We start from the raw sequence: 18,710 nt of genomic DNA on the forward strand, positions 1-18,710 counted from the left end.
ATATACTACATACACACAATACACACAAACACTACACACACATACACTATATACAAACACTACACCCACGTACACTACATACACACAATACACACAAACACTACACACACACTCACACACTAAACATACCACTACAGATACACTACACACAATACACACTACATACACACATTGTACACCCAAATACACACAATACAAGCACACACATACACACTACATACACACACATTCACTACATACACGTTAATTATAACACTACACACACATAAAAAATATAACACTACACACACACTAAATATAACACTACACACACACTAAATATAACACTACACACACACTAAATATAACATTGCACACACACTAAATACACTGCTCAAAAAAATAAAGGGAACACTCAAATAACACAATATAACTCCAAGTAAATCAAACTTCTGTGAAATTAAACTGTCCACTTAGGAAGCAACACTGATTGACAATCAATTTCACCTGCTGTTGTGCAAATGGAATAGACAACAGGTGGAAATTATTGGCAATTAGCAAGACACACTTAATAAAGGAGTGGTTCTGCAGGTGGGGACCACAGACCACGTCTCAGAACCTATGCTGTCTGGCTGATGTTTTGGTCAGTTTTGAATGTTGGTGGTTCTTTCACACTCGTGGTAGCATGAGACGGACTCTACAACCCACACAAGTGGCTCAGGTAGTGCAGCTCATCCAGGATGGCACATCAATGCGAGCTGTGGCAAGAAGGTTTGCTGTGTCTGTCAGCGTAGTGTCTAGAGGCTGGAGGCGCTACCAGGAGACAGGCCAGTACACCAGGAGACGTGGAGGAGGCCGTAGGAGGGCAACAACCGAGCAGCAGGACCGCTACCTCCGCCTTTGTGCAAGAAGGAACAGGAGGAGCACTGCCAGAGCCCTGCAAAATGACCTCCAGCAGGCCACAAATGTGCATGTGTCTGCACAAACGGTTAGAAACCGACTCCATGAGGATGGTATGAGGGCCCGACGTCCACAGATGGGGGTTGTGCTCACAGCCCAACACCGTGCAGGACGCTTGGCATTTGCCAGAGAACACCAGGATTGGCAAATTCGCCACTGGCGCCTTGTGCTCTTCACAGATGAAAGCAGGTTCATACTGAGCACATGACAGACGTGACAGAGTCTGGAGACGCCGTGGAGAGCGGTCTGCTGCCTGCAACATCCTTCAGCATGACCGGTTTGGCAGTGGGTCAGTAATGGTGTGGGGTGGCATTTCTTTGGAGGGCCGCACAGCCCTCCATGTGCTCACCAGAGGTAGCCTGACTGCCATTAGGTACTGAGATGAGATCCTCAGACCCCTTGTGAGACCATATGCTGGTGCGGTTGGCCCTGGGTTCCTCCTAATGCAGGACAATGCTAGACCTCATGTGGCTGGAGTGTGTCAGCAGTTCCTGCAAGATGAAGGCATTGAAGCTATGGACTGGCCCGCCCGTTCCCCAGACCTGAATCCGATTGAGCACATCTGGGACATCATGTCTCGCTCCATCCACCAACGTCACGTTGCACCACAGACTGTCCAGGAGTTGGCGGATGCTTTAGTCCAGGTCTGGGAGGAGATCCCTCAGGAGACCATCCGCCACCTCATCAGGAGCATGCCCAGGCGTTGTAGGGAGGTCATACAGGCACGTGGAGGCCACACACAATACTGAGCCTCATTTTGACTTGTTTTAAGGACATTACATTAAAGTTGGATCAGCCTGTAGTGTGTTTTTTCACTTTAATTTTGTGTGTGGCTCCAAATCCAGGCCTCCATTGGTTAACAAATTTCATTTCCATTGATGATTTTTGTGTGATTTTGTTGTCAGCACATTCAACTTTGTACAGAACAAAGTATTCAATGAGAATATTTCATTCATTCAGATCTAGGATGTGTTATTTGAGTGTTCCCTTTATTTTTTTGAGCAGTGTATAACATTGCACACACTCTAAATATAACATACTACACAGACACTAAATTTAACACTACACACTCTAAATATAACACTACACACACACTAAATATAACACTACACAGACACTAAATTTAACACTACACACTCTAAATATAACACTACACACACACTCTAAATATAACACTACACACACACACTAAATATAACACTACACACACACTAAATATAACACTACACACTAGGGATGCAACAGTACAGTGTGGCCACGGTTCGGTTCGTATCGCGGTTCTTGGGCCACGGTTTCGGTTCTGTTTTGATATATATTAATATTATCTAGCTCCAACATGCAGCACGTTTTTAGCCCTTTCTATTTCAAATCAACAAGGTGCTCCTACTCACACTTTCAGAGCCAATTAATAAAGTCACAGATTAATTCAAATCACAATATCTATTATAAAAAAGGAGCACTTATTCTTACCATTAGTCAAAAACAGGTAACTGAATCACACTGTGCTTTATCTGCTGACTGTCTTTTACCTTGATTATCAAACTCAACGCTGAAGCCAAAATGTCCCGAACAGCGGATTTATAAGATGACGGCGCCTCTTCAAATATCCTTTTCTCCGTTTAGCGTTCACTGGCCCTGATCACACAGCTGAGAAAGTTTTGTTTAATTAGTCCTCAAATCTTCAGCGTTTGCCTTCAGAGCTGATTTGCTCCTGAGAAATTCAGAAAAAGTCTGATTGGTTCTTGCACGGTTGTGGAGAAACACGCCAATAGAAGTAATATATAAAAAACTATCAACTATAAAATATAATATACTTAAAATCTGCACAGTAACTATAAGTTATTATTAGTTATATTTATATCTGACATTTATAAGGATTTAAATGTATGTTCAGTACACAGACTTAATAACTGTAGCTTAATATAGCAGTTATAGGCAAGGGCGTAGGAGCGGGCTTGATATTGGGGGGCGACACATTTGCGAATATGAACCAAAGCCCACCCTACAGTTTCCTAGAACAACATTTGTGGAATTATTTTTTATCACAAATAATCATTTTTTTTTCTGTATTTTGTTTATAATTAGTTACATCCAATAAAAGGTGATTTTACAACCTAAACATGTTACTCCACATTACATTTACTGTTGTTAGAAAAAAAATTATGCATGCAATGTCTGAATTATATACATAGTACAAAAACTGATCAGTTATCACCTAATATTTAAAATAATATAACAGTATTGGTTATTATTATTATGTATTGTATGTCAATTCTGTTGTAAATTTACATTTTCTTTGGTTCCTGCGCTTTTTTTTTTTTACTGGGAACACTTCTTTCTACTGAGAGAATGTAACTACGTTTCCTAGAGATTTTTGTCAGAAGTTAATATAAACGTCAGGACATGTGGTCTTACTGTGAACTACATATGAACAGAAGTCAGGTTAGATCAGTGTTTCTTAACCCTGTTCTTACATATTCTACTGCATATTAACACTGTTCTGCATATTCTACAGCTTCCTCTGTTTAAAGGCACTTTAATAAAGTAAGTGGTGGTATGATGTGTCTAATAAACTGCTGGATATACATAATGATTAATTTAGGATCCATAGGGGGCTAAGAGATTTTAACAGGTAAACTCGATAAATGATTGTTTATTAGCTGATCAGTTGGATCTGATGGAAAACACAGTTTTAGGGCAGTGATGATCAGGGTTAAGAAACTGCTTTAAACTACCAACATTACCCAGTGTTGTACTAAATTCTGTCTATCCTCTACATCCAGCTTCTAGCTAACTGCAATCCTAAATTAATAAACAGTTTAAAAATGTAATAGTGATTAACTGATCAGGTACAGGGCAAGTTGAACATTACGTATATAGTTTTTTTTCTTTAATCTTGACTCCCAATCTAGGTAATTCCAAAGTTAGCTAAAGCTAACTCACTAACACAGCTGCAGTTTATTAATCACAGTGGGTTTAAACTGTGTGCTGATTCAGAGACGTGTATTTTTAACCAGCTATCAGAAACATATCATCACAGTTTACATGATTAGATACCGTTACCTTTCTTTTAGGAAAAAAAATCACCGTATATCCATATCTTAAAATCAGCTGCAGCCGATCCCGCTGCTAAATCTCACAGCGAGGGAGGGGCTTCCCCCCACCAACATACTGACACCTCCGCGCGCCGCAAAAACAGCAAGCTGATTGGCTGTTTCTCCTGAGAGGCGGAACTTAATTCCTGAACCGGCTCCGTTATTGGTCCGGTCTGTCTCCTCATTAATAGCACAGCTGATCTGAGCGAAACAATATCATTTTTGGGGGGGGACAAATCCACCTGTTTCTAATATTGGGTGGGACATGTCCCACCCATCCCCCCCGGTTCCTACGCCAATGGTTATAGGCATTCTGCTGTTTGAGAATTTTAACAGATGCTTATTCTCACTCAAATGCTGGAGTTTTAGAAACAAAAAATTAAAAGAGGAAAGCACTTTGACTGAACAGGAATTTATTTTATTTCACAAACATTTGAAATACACAGAAATATAAAGCTATATGTTAGCATTCGTTTCTTATCACCAGAGCAAATTTATTCAAATATAAAATTTATTAATTCATTAATTAAAATCTCGTCCAGCGCTCTAAAAAGCTGCAGGCACACGTAGCGAAGTTTGGCAGCGCACATGGTGTGGGATTGTTTTTATAAATAACGACAGATCAAGTGTAGTTTAAACTGCAAAACCATGATATAAAACTCAATATAAAAACACCACTGTCATATAACCAAGAGAGACATCAGGCAAAATGCACTTCTCCCCTCTCTCTCTCTTTCTCTCTCCCTCTCTCTCTCTCTATCTCTCTCTCTCTTTTTCTTTCTCTCTCTCTCTCTCTCTCTCTCTCTTTTTCTCTGTCTCTCTTTCGAAGCTGAATTCAGAGTGACGCTACAAATAATATTAAACTCAGTTCAGTTAACTAAAATAAGTTGATTGTGGAAACGTTAATTAAATATTGTCAAATATAAATAATAGCTTGAGATTTTGGTGATCTATTTCCATGTTTTGAAACTGAAACTTTAATTACTATCAGGCTTTTTATTCAGAAAGCCTGTGGTTGTTTTCAATTAGTTTTTTAATGAGTTTATATTTTATATGACTTAAGTTTTTATTAATTTCATTTACTTTTATTATTTTATTTCTCAAAATAGTTTATATAAATAACTACATCATATATTTTATGTGTGTGTGTGTATATATATATATATATATATTCCCCATGATTTCCATGTTCTTAGTTTAATATTAATTTTATAATATCTTATTATTTTTATCATTTTATTTTATTTTCACTACTATTATTTTTTCTTCATAAGATATAAATTCTTTACTTTTTATGTGTCTTTTTTATGATCTTTTTAAAATGTCCTATTTTACCTTTTTTACGTATATATTTTATTCGTGTAGAGTAAATGTCAGTTTTTATTTCTATTTTTTATGTATTTTTTTTTATCTCTTTTAAACTGTAAATGCTCAGTGGCATTGTAAATAAGAATCCCCCTCCAGTGTAAATAATGGTTAATTGCTTGATTAATATTCAGTGTTGTAAACCCAGTTTTTACATAAACAATAAAGAGAATAGAGAATAAAATAACATTACTCTTCTCTTATATGAGCTGCTGGTGAATCTTCACAGTGTGACGGCGCAGTCCCCCAGCACGCGCTCAGCAGCCCCTCCCCCTGGCCATGGGCGGGGCATGTACAGCGGGAGAGCGTTTGTTCACTCTGTTAGTGCGCACCCAAATACCACCGTCCATCCGGGTGTATCAAACCAAACAGACCAAACCAAACGATTCAATAAAATACAGAGAACCGTCGCATCCCTAACACACTACAAATATAACACTAAATATAACACTAAATGTAACACTAAATATAACACTACACACTAAATATAACAATAAATATAAAACTACACACTAAATATATCACTAAATATAACACTAAATATAACACTACACACTAAATATATCACTAAATATAACACTACACACTAAATATATCACTAAATATAACACTAAATATATCACTAAATATAACACTACACACTAAATATAACACTAAATATAACAACTACACACTAAACATAACACTAAATATATCACTAAATATAACACTAAATATAACACTAAATATAACACTACACACTAAATATATCACTAAATATAACACTACACACTAAATAAAACACTAAATATAACAACTACACACTAAACATAACACTAAATATATCACTAAATATAACACTAAATATAACACTAAATATAACACTACACACTAAATATATCACTAAATATAACACTACACACTAAATATAACACTAAATATAACAACACTACACACTAAATATAACACTAAATATAACACTACACACTAAATATATCACTACACACTAAATATAACAACACACACTAAATATAACACTGCACACTAAATATATCACTAAATATAACACTACACACACTAAATATAACACTACACACTAAATATAACACTAAATATAACTACACACACACTAAATATAACACTAAATATAACTACACACACACTAAATATAACACTACACACTAAATATATCACTAAATATAACAACACTACACACTAAATATAACACTACACACTAAATATATCACTAAATATAACAATACTACACACTAAATATAACACTACACACTAAATATAACACACACACTAAATATATCACTAAATATAACACAAAATATAACAACACACACTAAATATATCACTACACACACTAAATATAACACACACTAAATATATCACTACACATACTAAATATAACACTAAAAATAACACTACACACACTAAATATATCACTACACACACTAAATATAACACTACACACACACTACATATCACTACCCACTAAATATAACACTACACACACACTAAATATATCACAACACACACTAAATAAAACACTAAATATAACACTACACACACACACTAAATATAACACTACACACACACTGAATATAACACTACACACGCACTAAATATAACACACACACACTAAATATATAACACTACACACTAAATACACTCTGTGTGTGTTCTTGTGTTCAGGGTTCTGTGATTTCACTCTGGATCTGAACACAGCGCAGTGTCGTCTCTCTCTGAGTGAGGAGAACAGGAGGGTGGAGTTTAGAGAGGAGCTGCAGTCGTATCCTGATCATCCAGAGAGATTTGATTGGTGTCTGCAGGTTCTGAGTAGAGAGAGAGTTACTGGTGTTACTGGACGCTGTTACTGGGAGGCTGAGTGGAGCGGGAGAAATGGAGCTGCTGTAGCTCTGAGTTATAAAACCATCAGCAGGAAAGGAGGAGGATCAGACTGTGAGTTTGGATGGAATATAAACTCCTGGAGTCTGATCTGCTCTGATAACAGATACTCTGTTTATCACAATAATAACAGAACTGTTCTCTCCACTCCTCCCTCCGGCTGTAGGAGAGTAGGAGTGTATGTGGACTGTCCCTCCGGCACTCTGTCCTTCTACAGAGTCTCCTCTGATACACACTCACACTCACACACACACACACTCTCACACACACCCTCACACACTCTCACACACTTACACACATTCTACACCACCTTCACTCAGCCCCTCTATGCAGGGTTTTGGGTTTATTCTGGCTCCTCAGTGCGTCTGTGTAAGATAGAATAACCCTGTGTGTAACAGAGATTCGATGTGTGTGTGTGTGTGTGTGTGTGTGTGTGTAGAAGGGAAAATGTTTGTATAAATATAAGTATGTAAATATTTTATATAGATGATTTTGTATTTTTTTTTTCCAGAACCTTTATTTTAATTACTGTTCTCTTTATTCACTACTGTTATTATTGTTAATTATTATTTTATTTTATTGTAAATTAGGTTCATATTAATGAAGCTAAATAAATGAAGAAAGGTGAAGACGAGTCTGATGATTTTTTGTGTGTTTGGTTTGTGTGGTCAGATTATGGTGGAAGTTGGAGTCGAGTTTGGTGGTGTAATTAACATTTCTGTTTTTTGGTCTTTTGCTTGTTGTAGTTTCTTGTCTTGTTTCATCTTGTCTTGTCTTGTCTTGTCCATGACACCATCTGTCCCTCAACAAAGCTGCAGTACAGTCCACTGTAGTCGTATTTCAGTCTGTAAGTCCTCATATTGCTTCCGTTACTAAGCATTTTTCCTCTATGAGGAAAATGTATGAGCTTTTTAAAAACTGTCCTCTATCACATTCTGTAGTAAATAAATATGTTCAGAACCCTGTATGTTTTATTCTGTGTACATTTATCTCCTAAACATCACTGGATCCTCTGAATTACGAGATCGTTAAAGAGTCGTAATGAGAAAAATTAGTTTTAAATTTTTTCTCTAAAAATTAGAAAAGTTAGCTTTAAGCTAATGCTACAGCGCAGCTGCAGAGATTAGCAGGGGTCTATTTTCAGAGCAACACCAGCGAACTCTGGCCGTATATTTACAGCATATTACACACAGCTGATCCAACTAATGAACTAACTGCCCTCATTGAGGAGAGCTGAGAGTGTTACAGCAGGAAATCCACTAACCCAGCAGCACAGATACCTCTTTTCCACCAACAAAGTGCTGGTGCTGGAGCCGGTTCCGGTTCCTGAGAACCTTTTAAGAACCGGCCCGTGTTTCCCCTGCTTTAAGGAGTTACTCACTAAGTACATGATTGTACATTAGAGCTGTTTGGTGCTTCTGGCTCATTGTTTTAGTAGTTTTACATTAGGTATTTTATACTTTATGGCTCTTAAGTAAGCGGGGTTAGCTCTGTGGTTCTGGAGTAACTCTGTCCTTCTAGTTTTTCTGTTGTATCACTCAGCGAGGGCAGGTAGTTAGTCGATTAGTTAGTTAATTAGTTGATTATTTGGGTCAGTTGTGCTCTAATAAACTAATGACCATAACTAAATAATAAACCCTGCGGGGAAGCGCTACTCCTGAACAGTAAAAGCTCACTTTCTCTTATTATCTGCATTTTAAAGCTCTAACACAGTCTACACTGCTCAACATCACCATACACCAGACTGATAAGAGTTTTCACCTGTTTAAATACTTTAATGATTCTCTGTGAAGAAGAATAATAATCTAGAACGTGATCTGGCCGAAGTTCGCTGGTGTTGCGCAGAATGCAGCGATATTTAGGAGTAAAATGTACACAGAATAAAATGTACAGGTTCTGAACATTTATTTACCACAGAATGTGACAGAGGCCAGTTTTTGAAAAGCCCATTCACTTTTCTTATAGGTCTGAAACTCTTTAGACACTGAACCCCAAATATGGGCATAAACAACATGGAGCCAACTACAAAATGACGACACGCCTTCAGTGGTCTATTTGAACCCTTCTGGCCCACCATTAAAGGTAATATAAAGGTTAGAATGGTGCTTAACTAAGAAAATATATTAACAAAAAATTACCCATAAATGACCTTCAATCCATTCAGATTCAGAATGAGCTTTTAAGATCATCCCCTCAATAAAGCGGTTGAAGCATGTCAGAGGTCAATGCTAAAAATGAGTGAGTGGATCTATATCTATATGTAATAATAATAATAATAAATATAGAAACAAATAAATACACTGGTTATTAAAGTCTCAATAACTGAGTAGGCTTATTATATATGTAATATATTTAGCTTTGCTCAGTTTGATGAACAAAAAAATGAAGAAAAGTAAACAGTGGTGGAGAAAAAAAACATCTCTCCTTTTTTCTTTAGACTTTGTTGTTTAATTTGCTGCTTCTTCTTCTTTTCCTTCAAAAGAGAGCGTTTGTAATGGTTATTAAACAGGATTATTATGATAATAATATAAAGCAGGAGGATCAGAAGGAAAAAAATAAGTAGATTTACGCTGGAGGCTGAACAGAAGAATCTTCTCCTCTTTCAAAAACAGCACTGAGCTCCAGAACACAAAGAACATCTTCATCAAGATCTGCAGGATCTTTCCTTTCCCCCAAACTTTCCCCGAAACCTGATTCAAAAACAGCATTTCATCTTAAAAATATCAACTTTATAAACACTCACAACCAAATGTGTAGGAGCGGGTTTTATATTGGGGGGAGAAACATTTACTTAAAAAAGAATTTAAATCCACCTTATAGTGACTTACAACATTTACAGAATTACAGTTAATCACAAATAAATAAAATATATTTTTATCTGTACTCCTGTTTCTTATTAGTTAAATCCAACCAAAGGTCTCTTTACAACCTAAACATAATATTCCACATTACATTTACTGTTTAAAAAGAAAATACGTGTGAAATGAGTTCTTGCATAATTTTAAAAGTCAAATGTAATGCTTTTTACGACCTTTTAAGACCTCAATAAATATAATTTAAGACACAAAAATAGTCAGAATTTCTTTGGTTCTCTCTCCGGTAAAGTTAGCTAACTTTCTGCTGACGTTAGTATGTTAGCTAACTCGCTGCTAATGTTCGCTAGCTCTCTGCTATTCTTAGTTCTATTCCTGATAACGTTAGGAAGCTCGTTTAAGCTACCTAAAGTTAGTATGTTAGCTAGCTTGCTGCTAACATTAGTTAGCTTGCTGCTAATGTCAGTATGTTTGCTAACTCACAACTAATGTTAGCTAGCGTTCAGCTAACCTTACTTCTATGCCTGGTAATGTTAGCTAGTTAGTATATTAGCTGCTAAAGTTATTATGTTAGCTAGCTCTCTGCTAACCTTCGTTCTATCCCTGCTAACGTTAACTAACTCGCTTTAGTTAGCTAAAGTTAGTAAATAAGCTAACTCGCCACTAATATTAGCTAGCTCTCTGCTAACCTTAGTCCTATCCCTGCTAACGTTAGCGAACTCACATTAGTCAGCTAAAGTTAGTATGTTATCTAACTCGCCGCTAATGTTAGCTAGCTCTCTGCTAACCGTAGTTCTATCCCTGCTAATGTTAACTAACTCGCTTTAGTTAGCTAAAGTTAGTATGTTAGCTAGCTCTCCACTGTGTTTTCCCACCAGCATTAAACGCACTGACTGAAAATGTTATACCTACAGCAAATTTCCAGTAAACTTAAGACAATTTAATTTAGCCAGATTTTAATTTAAGTTATTTTAAGACTTTTTAAGGACCTGCGGGAACCCTGTATACATATATGACAAAAACTGATCACCTAATATTTAAAACAATATAATATATAAAACAGATTTGCTTATTATTATTATTATTTTGTATATTTATACGATTTATTAACGATGGTGTCCTTTTATTAAAAGAATGTAACTTAACATTTCATTTTTTGCAGCAGTTAATATAAACGTTTGATAACCCAAACCCCAAAACTCGTTTTTATTGCAGTATAATGTTTTTGTTTGCGATTTATTGCTCTCATCACTGACATCGAGTGTAAAGCCAGTGTTGGGCTGAATTCAGCACCCCCGCCAGGAAAAGCACCCTCTCTCAGGAGCGCGCACCAATGTTAATTTCGTTGACTAATAATTTTCCGAGATAAAAAAACTAAATAAAAACAGCATAAAAAACTGACATTATCGTCAACGAATAAAAACGAGATGAAAATGTTTGGCAGGGACGACATCCAATCAGAACTGATTTACTCTTGTGAAAGGTAGGGACCAGTTAGGAAGAGATCCAATCACAACTACTTTAGTGAAGGTGGAGATGCAGGAAAAGAGGGGTTGTCATCCAATCAGTACGGGTGTCTCAGTACCCATGGTCAGATAAAATCATATTTAATAATTTACATTAAATCATATATGAATATATTTCACATTCAAACATCAACAATATTACACAAATGGTTAATAAATGTTTAATTTTCATGAGTGTGTAGTTAATAATTCAAGGGAACTGATGAAAAAGCATTTACATTTACACCCTTTACATTTTAGTCGACTAAATTGACTGTAATTTTAGTCAACTATATTCTTATGGTATTTAATCGGCTAAAACTAGACTAAAACTATGACTATGACTAAAACCAAATCAAAATTTGTTGTCAAAATTAACACTGCCTCATCCACATACCCAGGACTTCATCAAAGATCTTGTAGAGGCCGGGAACGTACGTCACGACATGACAGTTTAATCCGATGTCTTCATCGAACACCCACATTCTCTAAAGGAGAAGAACGAGGAACATCACAGGACCTGCAATTTCTCAAAGCTCCATCTGATACCAGTTCTTTTCTCTCCAGTACTGGATACAAAGAGATTAGCACTGTTACAAATGACTGACTAGTTCTGATCAGATCCGGTAAAAAAGGACAGGAATTCTACTGCAATATATAAAGATCTACAGGTCGTTCTTTAAAAATTGTTGTGATAAAAAATGTTGTGATAAAGTTCTTTCATATGTTTTAGATTCATTACACACAACTGAAGTAGTTCAAGTCTTAAATTGTTTAATATTGATTTTGGCAAAAAAAGTAAAGAAAAAACAAAAATCCCTATCTAAAAAAATTGCATAATTCATCCGACCAATAAAAGAAGTGTTTTTAATACAAAAAAAAGTCAACCTTCAAATAATTATATTCAGTTATGTACTCAGTATTTGGTCGGGAATCCTTTTGCAGAAATGACTGCTTCAGTGCGGCGTGGCATGGAGGCAATCAGCCTGTGGCACTGCTGAGGTGTTCTGGAGGCCCAGGATGCTTCGATAGCGGCCTTAAGCTCATCCAGAGTGTCGAGTCTCGCGTCTCTCAACTTTCTCTTCACAATTTCCCACAGATTCTCTATGGGGTTCAGGTCAGGAGAGCTGGCAGGCCAGTTGAGCACAGTAATACCATGGTCAGTTAACCATTTACCAGTGGTTTAGGCACTGTGAGCAAGTGCCAGGTCCTGCTGAAAAATGAAATCTTCATCTCCATAAAGCTTTTCAGCAGATGGAAGCATGAAGTGCTCCAAAATCTCCTGATAGATAGCTGCATTGACCCTGCCCTTGATAAAACACAGTGGACCAACACCAGCAGCTGACATGGCACCCCAGACCATCACTGACTGTGGATACTTGACACTGGACTTGACACTGGACTTGACTTGACAAAGTGGCTTGACCTGGGGAATGCGACACCTGTAGCCCATCTCCTGCACACGCCTGTGCATGGTGGCTCTGGATGTTTCTACTCCAGACTCAGTCCACTGCTTCCGCAGGTCCCCCAAGGTCTGGAATCGACCCTTCTCCACAATCTTCCTCAGGGTCTGGTCACCTCTTCTCGTTGTGCAGCACTTTTTCTTTCCCACAGACTTCCCACTGATGTGTCTTGATACAGCACTCTGGGAACAGACTATTCATTAAGAAATTTCTTTCTGGGTCTTACCCTCTTGCTTGAGGGTGTCAATGATGACCTTCTGTACTGCAGTCAGGAGGGCAGTCTTACCCATGATTATGGTTTGAAGTGAGTATGGAGTAATGAACCAGGCTGGGAGTTTTTAAAAGCCTCAGGAATCTTTTGCAGGTGTTTAGAGTTAATTCGTTGATTCAGATGATTATGTTAATAGCTCGTTTAGAGAACCTTTTCATGATATGCTAATTTTGTGAGATAGGAATCTTGGGTTTTCATGAGCTGTATGCCAAAATCATCAGTATTAAAACAATAAAGACCTGAAATATTTCAGTTGGTGTGCAATGAATCTAAAATATATAAAAGTTTAATTTTTATCATTTCATTATGGAAAAGAATGAACTTTATCACAATAAGCTGATTTTTGAGAAGGAGCTGTAGTACATTTATTAGTATATTTGATATGTTTGAAAAACAGTTTTTGTTTGTGGTTTTATTTGAGTTTATAATAATCTGTAGAGTATAGCCAACCAATTATCTAGACATTAACAATTTCAATATGTTTATTAAACAAAATCACATCAAATACAATAAGTCTGTTGTATTTATGTAATGTGGCAAATAAAATGCTCATTGAACTATATGAAGATACATTAGGAACAAACAATTGAAAGCTAACTTACCAAGGAAAACAGTGGAACAGTTATTAGAAAAATGTACTGTCCTTTAAGGCTGACACAGCTTAGGTGACCTTTTGTTGTGTGGCCTCTGAGGTTCTGTGCAGGCGGGGTCCTTAGGCACATATTTTTCAGGCATGTGTTGGTCAACTTCGGACATGGGGTTCTACAGACCCTCTGGTGCATGTTGGGTGATTTCATGATCGCATATTTCTGTTGAAAGTGACCAAGACAAGAAGTGTTCAGGTTCAGGGTTCAGGTTGTAGCAGTTCAGGTAAGTTATTAAGGAAGCACTGCTGACGGTCATGGCGTGTTTCTCACTGGATTCTGAGCGTGTCAGACAGCAGTTTGATGAAGATCTTCTGCTTCATGTTGCAGCTTTGGCAGCGATGAAACACGGTGTGATGATCCGAGTTGTCCTGTTTGTTGCTGCAGATTGAGAACTTCATGACTGCGTAAACTGAACCGCTAACAGAGTTCACCGCTGGCTCCGGGGTGCTAATGGCCGTGTCAGGTCTGGGATTTTCTCTACCGCTGTTGAGAAGGGTGTGGTCAGCTGGACTTTTCCGTTGTTTGGGCAGTAAGGAGAGCATTTTGGATCAAACTTATTCTTCATATAAGGTGCAATATGCAAACGATGGATTATTCTGAGCTGAACAAGTCCAAGTTTTATTACAAACTGACGTTTTCTTAGCTTGATCCCAGATCTCATTCCAATCATCATCAATTAAAACAACTGACAGCTCTCTCTCTCCCAGATCTGCTTAGGGTCATCTGTATTGGTTTCAGAAGTTAAACTTACAATTAAGTAGAAGACAGATATCTGTTTCTAATCTGGACTGTTCAGGACTGCTTTCTCTATGTCAGATAATGTAACCATAGTATTAAGATCTTTCTATTTCTAATCTTTCTATTAATAAAAGTTGTAAAAGTTGTAAAAATAAATAAATAAATGATCTTTAGTCAAATTAAATTTCTCAGCAAGTTGTTCAAAATACATTACTATATTAGTTGACTCTCTAAATATATCTTTTACACGACATATACCCACACTCTTCCAATGATTAAAACCTGGGTCTGTGTGCCCTGGCATGAACTCCAGATTATTCAGAATCGGCATAATGCCATGGTGAAATTAGCTGTACGTATATTATTAGGTTGTGTTGATTGTTAAACAAAAATAACATAAAAGCGTCTACTCACGTTCTGTGCCTTCTTGAGATTTCCTCCTCTGATGTTGTAAGAGCATCTCTTTTCGTTGCCTTTTCCAATTTCTTTCTTGCCATTTCATAGGTGTCTACATATAGAATATAATAACAATAATTACATTGAAAGGTGTCAAACTATGAACAACTGAACTTTTGGAGTGAGGTGGACTAAGTAAGTAAGTAAGTAAGTAGTCACATATATATTTTCAATACCTTTACAAGGTATTCATCCCAGTTTTCATCTGGTTCCTCTTGGTTCACCACTGCTGCCTTCACACGATTTGGCTTTTTAAAGGGTGGCCAGAACGATATTTTTTTGGTCTACACTCAGCCAACATCTTGGAACCACTTCTACTTCGTTTTTTTCAGTAAACACAACGACTGCAAACATTCTTAGAGGAAAAAAACATGAGCTAAGAAACTATAAATTCTGTACTCTGAGCGTTTGTGTGCAAATGTTCTTTTTTTAAGTTAATATCCATAAATTAAATGACATAATATCCATTGCAGATTCCATATTGGCTAAAATAAATCACAGTCAAATAAAAAAAGTAAAAAAAATAATCATACTAAATAACAAACTTGTAGTGAATGTATTTTGTAAATTTGTGTCCACTGAAAAAAAAAAATTATTCTGATAGGACAAGTTCAAATCCTACACTAAATAAAATTTTCAATAATTAAAATATCAGTGCTTCAGCAATTTGTTACAAGACTAGGGGTGGCAACTACAGTGCACCTCACAATATAATATTACATTTTGCACAAAAATGGTAACATAGCATTTGTGTAATTCATATTTTCTTTTCTGGTTCGGAATTGGCATAGATCTATTAAAGGGTTAAAAATAAATGTCATGGGACTTTATTTCATCCTGTTACCTGTCAGAATCCTAAAATACACGCTTCAAAGATTAAGACAAAACAGGTGGCAAAAAAAAAAATCCACTATGTGCTCGTGGACCCCTGTTTCCATCTAGACTATTTGTGCTTCAGTGGGTGTAAAATGAAAAGTTTATTAACTAATCAAGTGCACTTCAGAAAGTATGAGTTTTTAAGGTTCGACTGGTCATTTACTGCTTTACTGCCACCTACAGGTGACATTATGTAGTTATCACATCATAGACCTTCTAGCTAGATAATGCAACACCTTAACCGTGACTCATTATTCCAGCTTTACAATTATTAAAATATTACTACTTTATGAATTGTGTGTAACACAATGTTAAACAACATTTGTAGGTTTTTCAAGTTTATCTCACACTATCAGCCAAAATATTGCCATTTAATTATTTATTCAAAGGTCTTTGGATACGGCTTTATCAGCCAAAGTCTTGGCATTCAACCATTTAGCCAAAGACATTTGTCTTTGGATTTTAGCGTCTAACCAAAAGTTTTTGGAGTTCACTCTTCGGACAGAAACAGCTTAGCAACCATTTTATTTTCCTATGTTATTAGCGCACTTTTCCAAGCCAACTTGTTATTAAACTTTCCCTTTCTAGATGTTGGATCATTGGCTTCTGTTACAGTCTGAATAAAATTCCTGTATTTTTTAATATATCAATTGTCATATCATATCGTATGCAATAATATTACCAAATAAAATTGTATATTTTTGTAGTCGTGTACTCTTAAGACTAAGTAAAATGTTTTGTCAAATCACCAAGTATATATTTTTGGGCCATATTACGCAGTTGTATCCCCATCATTTAGCCAAACATTGCATTTAATCTTCACATCAAATGATTTAAGATACTTTTAAACATTTTTATAAAAGTATATTTTAATGTAAAGATAAAATATAATATTTGCAACCCTGTAGTAAAACATAAACAAGCTTTGACACTTCAGCATCCACTTAGAAACATGGACTCATTAACAACCACTTAGGAACCACAAAGTAACCCACTCGGGAACAGTATCAACAAACAACGCTAATTAAACTTTATTAAACACTGGGCTGTCCAGGGCGCAAATTACCCCTCCTTCCATGGTGACCCTAATGGTGAGAGGCAAAGAAGGGACAAAGTCATCAATGTTGCCAGACCAAATTTCTGCTGGAACCACAAGCTCCTCCAAACTGGCACATAGGAGAAGGGTGTCATTTGTGGCATTTGTGGAGATCCCAACAACCTCAAGTTTGGTTGTTTTTGCGCCTTCACATTTCTGTTAAAAAATAAAGGGCTTATTAGAGACTTTATTTTACACAGTTAAAAATAGTTCCTAAACTGTCTGTTTCTTTGTAGAATCATGAACTCATTAAAAGTTATTTGCATCATAAAATAGTTCCTTAACTACAACAATATTTGTTAACAATACAGGGCCATCTAAAAAAAATACAATATCTTTGAAAAGTTACTTTATTTCAGTAATTCAGTTTAAAATGTGAAACTCATATATTATATAGATGTATTAAAAACAGAGTGATCCATTTTAAGTGTTTATTTCTTTTATTGTTGATGATTTTGGCTTACAAAAAAAATATATATATATCAGTGTCTCTGAAAATAAGAATATTATATAAGACCAATTGGTACTTGTGGCAGTGTGGGCAGTTTGCTAAGTCCTGCTGGAAAATTAAATCCTGCACTGACTTTAGACTTGATAATAAAACACAGTGGATCAACACCAGCAGATGACATGTCTCTCCAAACCATCACTGATCATCAGTAAATTTTACATTTTATTTGTAAATCAAGAGAGCAGAGTCTGGAGGAAGAGTGGAGAGACACACAGTCCAAACTGCTTGAGGTCTAGTGTGAAGTTTCCACCAATCAGTGATGGTTTGGAGAGACATGTCATCTGCTGGTGTTGATCCACTGTGTTTTATTATCAAGTCTAAAGTCAGTGCAGTTTTGTTTTCCCACAAAATCTTACAGCACTTCATGCTTCCCTCTGCTGACAACTTTTATGGAGATGTGGATTTCATTTTCCAGCAGGACTTGGCACACTGCCCAAACTGCCAAAAGTACCAATTGCTCTTATATAATATTCTAATTTCCTGAGATACTGAATTTTGGGTTTTCATTAGCTGTAAGACCAAATCATCAACAATAAAATAAATGCTTAAAATAGATCACTCTGAGTTTAATACATCTATATAATATACAAGTTTTTTGAACTAAATTACTGAAATAAAGTACCTTTATAAAGATATATATATATTTTTTTAGATGGCCCTGTAGGTTGCCAGTGGCTAACTTGGTTTTGTCGCTCTGTTCTGTTAATATGGAGTCAAAAAAGGGTCATAAAGATTTTGAGTTTGTAAAACAGAAGTCACAAATGTACTGAAACTTGTAACTGCGTTTAAACAACTGCATGCACGAAAATCCAAATACACAAATGAACTGGAATGTGCAAACTTGAAACAGAATGTAATATTAATAATAATTCAAATGTAAAAATGTGACAATATTTTAAATATATATAAATATATATTTTTAAATTTGTGAATCCAGTCTCCTGAACGTGTGAATCAGTACTGCTCAAATGGCTTAAGCTGGGTCAGACCAAAAATCACATGGAATTTGTGAGGTTGTAAATGTGACAGTGGGCGTTTTTCA

At 36.2% G+C, this 18,710-nt stretch overlaps 2 protein-coding genes across 8 annotated transcripts in view; both read left to right on the top strand.

Moving 5' to 3' along the window:
• The window catches only part of LOC125801480 (gastrula zinc finger protein XlCGF49.1-like), a 280,269-nt gene that overhangs the window by 144,352 nt on the left and 117,207 nt on the right, over positions 1–18,710 (top strand). The window lies entirely within an intron of this gene.
• LOC111197331 (NACHT, LRR and PYD domains-containing protein 12-like) overlaps positions 1–18,710 on the top strand; it is a 686,367-nt gene that overhangs the window by 77,402 nt on the left and 590,255 nt on the right. For 3 of the 7 annotated variants that reach the window (XM_049476991.1, XM_049476992.1, XM_049476984.1), the window contains one exon: positions 7,080–7,921. The exons of the other annotated variants lie outside the window; for them this stretch is intronic. In XM_049476991.1, coding sequence (XP_049332948.1) covers positions 7,080–7,675 — 596 coding nt within the window. In that variant the 3' untranslated portion in view covers positions 7,676–7,921. Of the gene's footprint in view, positions 1–7,079; positions 7,922–18,710 lie in introns of those variants that run through there. 7 annotated transcript variants of the gene reach the window in all.

Source organism: Astyanax mexicanus, chromosome 4, assembly GCF_023375975.1.
Source record: "Astyanax mexicanus isolate ESR-SI-001 chromosome 4, AstMex3_surface, whole genome shotgun sequence".
In the NCBI taxonomy this organism is placed as follows: Eukaryota; Metazoa; Chordata; class Actinopteri; order Characiformes; family Acestrorhamphidae; genus Astyanax; species Astyanax mexicanus.